This window comes from Sander lucioperca, chromosome 7, assembly GCF_008315115.2.
Source record: "Sander lucioperca isolate FBNREF2018 chromosome 7, SLUC_FBN_1.2, whole genome shotgun sequence".
NCBI classification, from domain to species: domain Eukaryota; kingdom Metazoa; phylum Chordata; class Actinopteri; order Perciformes; family Percidae; genus Sander; species Sander lucioperca.
The window spans coordinates 20,727,805-20,733,276 of record NC_050179.1 but is presented as its reverse complement, the minus strand read 5'-3'; the positions used below and the strand labels follow the sequence as shown (position 1 = coordinate 20,733,276).

Sequence of the window (5,472 nt, the reverse complement as noted above, 5' to 3'; positions counted from 1 at the left end):
TTACTGGCCCCTCAACCACCAGGGTACAAGCAGCCCAAAGTCTAGTTTTACTGGCCCCTCAAACACCAGGGTACAAGCAGCCCAAAGTCTAGTTTTACTGGCCCCTCAACCACCAGGGTACAAGCAGCCCAAAGTCTAGTTTTACTGGCCCCTAAACCACCAGGGTACAAGCAGCCCAAAGTCTAGTTTTACTGGCCCCTCAACCACCAGGGTACAAGCAGCCCAAAGTCTAGTTTTACTGGCCCCTCAACCACCAGGGTACAAGCAGCCCAAAGTCTAGTTTTACTGGCCCCTCAACCACCAGGGTACAAGCAGTCCAAAGTCTAGTTTTACTGGCCCCTCAACCACCAGGGTACAAGCAGCCCAAAGTCTAGTTTTACTGGCCCCTCAACAAATGTAATCATTTAAAAAATCTTTTGATAAAACTTTATTTATTTCAAAGCATCCAAAAACATGTCAAACTGTCTCAAAACAAACCGAGCATCAAAACCATAAACCAGTAAAAGAAAAGATCCGAAGCATGGAGCTCTGACCTGATCTCTGATAGTCTGATGGTTATATTATAATAATTATCTGACAGACACTAAAATTTAAAAACGTAAACAACAACAAAAGCAGCCAATAAAATGACTAAAATCTGTCAAATGTTGGAAAATAAAACCGTGAAGAACTCAGTTCCTCCAGATCAGATCACATTAGTCTGATGGTTATATTATAATAATTATAATAATAATCTGATAGAACATTAGTCTGATGGTTATATTATTATAATAATTATAATAATAATCTGATAGAACATTAGTCTGATGGTTATATTATTATAATAATTATAATAACCTGATAGAACATTAGTCTGTTATATTAATATAATAATATAATAATTGATAGAATTTATGATCATAATAATGTGTCGGAGGAAACTCCCTGACTCTACATCTCTTCTTCTTCTTCTTCAGGTACGAGAGTTTGGTGGAAAGCATGAAGAAGAAGTTTGCGAAGAAGCGCGAGAGAGCGGCGCCAGAAGAAGAAGAAGACGTGAACCACAACGCCGTGGAAACGACCACGAAGAGGAAGTTCCTGAAGCCGCAGGACTGAAGGACTCTGCTCATTGGATGGTTTTTAGAGGGTTTTAAGGCTGCTTGGATGTTATACATCCTGTTTTATAGAGAGGTGTATCTTTGACATGACTCAGCGCTTTTACAGTCTGTGCTGCAGCATGACTCAGCGTTTTTACAGTCTGTGCTGCAGGATGACTCAGCGTTTTTACAGTCTGTGCTGCAGGATGACTCAGCGTTTTTACAGTCTGTGCTGCAGGATGACTCAGCGTTTTTACAGTCTGTGCTACAGGATGACTCAGCGTTTTACAGTCTGTGCTGCAGGATGACTCAGCGTTTTTACAGTCTGTGCTGCAGGATGACTCAGCGTTTTTAGTCTGTGCTGCAGGATGACTCAGCGTTTTACAGTCTGCTGCAGGATGACGTGTCATTAAATACACAGCTCAGTGGATCCAGGTGTGATTTCTTTAACCGTCACAGAAAGGGTCCAACACGCTTCAGAAGCATCAAAAGACTCTGATAAAAGCACTGAAAAGAGGTTTGAAACGCTGAGTAAAAGGCAACAACGTGTCAAGAAAGGCTTCGACAAAAACACCGAAAACATGTTAAAGGTGTTGGCAAAAGAGCTTTAAATAATCTTTAAAAACGTTGAATAAAGGTGGAGAAATGAAGGGTCAAATCACTTGACCCGTTTTCAAAGTTTCTTTATCAGAAATATGTTCTGCCATTCAAAATAATAACATGGTTTCAGAACAGTTTCCTGACTAAACATCAACATATATTCATCTGAGCTTCACTAGAGTGAAAATAATTCATCATTTCTGCCTATTTTACTCCAGAATAAGGTATAATTTCATGTACAGTAAATGGGGTTAATTGGCCATGAATTAAAAATATTAAGTGTAAAACTATTGTAATAAGTTGGCTAGGTCCACAAAAGAATTGGGTGATTCTATACTTTATGCTTTATAAAAAGGCAGAACAGACGGAGTTAATTTAGTTGGAGGACAACAAGTGGTGGACAGGAAGACAGCAGGAGGGTGAAGGGTCAGAGACAGCTTTTAAAGCTGGAGTACGGAGTTTCTGTCTCCCCCAGGAGGAATTCTAAGTAATGACAACAACACTGTCGGCACGTCAACGTGATACGAGCCTCCCCCCTCTCCCCCTCCTCCACACAGCTGCTAGTAACCATGGAGACACAGAGGATTAAAAAACATGGCGGAGTCTGCAGAAGAGGTCATTATCTTCAGTCTCCTGACGCGCCGATCTTCTCAACATATTCATCCTGAGAGATCCAGAGAGAGTTGTGTGGAGCTGATAGTCCTAATTGAAGAGCTCATATTAGGCTCATTTTCAGGTTCATAATTGTATTTAGAGGTTGTATCAGAACAGGTTTACATGGTTTAATTCTGTATTTTAGTTGTACTGCACATTGCTGCAGCTCCTCTTTTCACCCTGTGTTCAGGTCTCTGTTTTAGCTACAGAGTGAGACCTCTCACTGCTGGAACATCTTTGTTGGCAGTCGCACATGCTCAGTAGCTAGGTAAGATCACATGCTCGGTAGCTAGGTAAGATCACACGATCAGTAGCTAGGTAAAATCACATTCTCGGTAGCTAGGTAAGATCACATGCTCGGTAGCTAGGTAAGATCACATGATCAGTAGCTAGGTAAGATCACACGATCAGTAGCTAGGTAAGATCACATGCTCGGTAGCTAGGTAAGATCACATGCTCAGTAGCTAGGTAAGATCACATGCTCAGTAGCTAGGTAAGATCACACGATCAGTAGCTAGGTAAGATCACATGCTCGGTAGCTAGGTAAGATCACATGCTCAGTAGCTAGGTAAGATCACATGCTCGGTAGCTAGGTAAGACCACATGTTCGGTAGCTAGGTAAGACCACATGATCAGTAGCTAGGTAAGATCACATGCTCAGTAGCTAGGTAAGATCACATGATCAGTAGCTAGGTAAGATCACATGCTCGGTAGCTAGGTAAGACCACATGTTCGGTAGCTAGGTAAGACCACATGATCAGTAGCTAGGTAAGGACTACATGAGCTAGCTAGCTGTTTCTCCAACTTCAGTAGTAAAAGGCAGGATTAGCCGGGAGACTTCTTCTAAACGAGGGCACACTTCCAACTTTGTGTGAATACCTGCAGAACAGGGACATGGAAGTAGTTCTTTTGGAGATTATGGTGAACTAGTGTGTGTTGTAGCAGTGTTTTGCCATTGAGAATGAGCTAGCATGCTAATGGTTAGCCCCCTAGCCCCCTCGTCTCAGCTAGTGACGTGAGTCGCTTCCGAAGCTTTTCAACGGTGTAGTACGACGTCCGCTGGGGGCGTATTGCGTATTACGGAGCTGATTTCAACTGCCAGTGTGAAGGCGGCGTTAGAACATCTCTAAATAACACCAAGAATTCACTCTCATACAGCACACATTAACTCACTATTTCTTCTATCATATATTATATGTTCACACATCAGGAGCCCAATAACTATGTACACATAGCCAGGATTTATGGGGGGGCTTTTTACAAGTTTTTGTTCCTTTTTAAAGGTTTTTGTCACATTTTCAGACATTTTTGCTGTTTTTTTCAGAGTTTTCGTCGCCTTTTTGGTATATGACGTATAAGTGTCTTTACTACTTTAAGACCGTCCAGCACCCACATAGTTTAAACAGCAAATACACCTGCACCCATCTGTGGCCCATGGGCATGCTGATCTTACAGGGAGGTGTGTTCAGGTGCATTCTGGGCATGCTGGTCTTACAGGGAGGTGTGTTCAGTTGCATTCTGGGTGTGCTGGTCTTACAGGGAGGTGTGTTCAGGTGCATTGTGGGCTTGCTGGTCTTACAGGGAGGTGTGTTCAGGTGCATTCTGGGCGTGCTGGTCTTACAGGGAGGTGTGTTCAGGTGCATTCTGGGCGTGCTGGTCTTACAGAGAGGTGTGTTCAGGTGCATTCTGGGCGTGCTGGTCTTACAGGGAGGTGTGTTCAGGTGCATTCTGGGAGTATTGCTATCTTGAGGCAGTGGGAAGTGATCGCGCCATTGACCAACAAAAACCTGGTCTAAAGTCAATAATGCAGCATTTCATTGTTATTTTAACAGAGCATTAGTAAAATGATCCTAGGCTCGTGCACAGCAGCACACACACATGCAGAGATTACAAATAAAAATATTACGGTACAAATCCTCCATCATAATAGCTGCTTTCTACCAGCAGATAGACTTTATTCTCCCTGTAGGAGATGATTTCTACCAGCAGATAGACTTTATTCTCCCTGTAGGAGATGCTTTCTACCAGTAGATGGCAACATTTCCACAATTTTCCCATAAACAGATGACTGATAGAAAATGCTGCAATATCTGAAGAGCACTTGAAGGCAGCACAGAGAGGGAGTGTCTCCAACATGTTCCTGCTGTTGTCATATCTCCGTGAGGACGGTGAAGACTTCAGTCTACTCTTCAGCTCAGGTAACATCTTATTTCAGCTGGTCTGATGAGGAGTTCTCTCACCTTTTCAATGGATTAGTTTCAGTCTTAACTATCTCTGTTAAAACAATGTAGTCACATTATTGAAAAGAACTGCTGCTCTATGTTTGTGCCTTTTACGTAGCTTACTGAACATTGTTTAGAATTTAACTTTCTGAAACATTTGATTTGAGATGAAAAGAACAAAGAGGGAATATGTTTCTGCTGATTCTTTGTTCTGACGCCACATTTATTAGTGTTGCGGCTGTAAGCAGTCCAACAAAGTGCTGCTGCGAGAGACTGAATACATATTTATTCTACTTCGTTTAAGAATGCTTGATTGTGATTGGCTGGGAGGAGGGCATTAACCCGGCAGGTTGCCCGCTGACTGAACACAGCGTCATCAAATAGTAGATCAATACACCGCTTGTATTTTTTTTCTATCACAGAAATTTCAAACATGATCGTCCATTGTAAAAATAAACCTTGTTTAAAAAAGTTTCTAAAATGTGTCGGAAATCTATCGGAGGGTCAGTCGATACGTAGTTTCACAAGCGAGATACAACGTAGCAACTACGTTATTAAACTAACGTTAGTGATCGGATACGACGTAGCAACTACGTTATTAAACTAACGTTAGTGATCGGATACAACGTAGCAACTACGTTATTAAACTAACGTTAGTGATCGGATACAATGTAGCAACTACGTTATTAAACTAACGTTAGTGATCGGATACGTTATTAAACTAACGTTAGTGATCAGATACGTTATTAAACTAACGTTAGTGATTGGATACGACGTAGCAACTACGTTATTAAACTAACGTTAGTGATCAGATACGACGTAGCAACTACGTTATTAAACTAACGTTAGTGATCAGATACGTTATTAAACTAACGTTAGTGATTGGATACGACGTAGCAACTACGTTATTAAACTAACGT

At 41.6% G+C, this 5,472-nt stretch overlaps 1 protein-coding gene across 1 annotated transcript in view; it reads left to right on the top strand.

Annotated features, from left to right (window-relative positions):
• Window positions 1-1,506, top strand: part of LOC116055805 (M-phase phosphoprotein 6-like) — a 6,664-nt gene extending 5,158 nt beyond the window's left edge. The window contains exon 6 of the mRNA XM_031307848.2: window positions 957-1,506. Within this exon, the coding sequence (XP_031163708.1) occupies window positions 957-1,095 (139 nt within the window). The 3' untranslated portion in view covers window positions 1,096-1,506. The remainder of the gene's footprint in view (window positions 1-956) is intronic.
• Window positions 1,507-5,472: the final 3,966 nt, after the last annotated feature.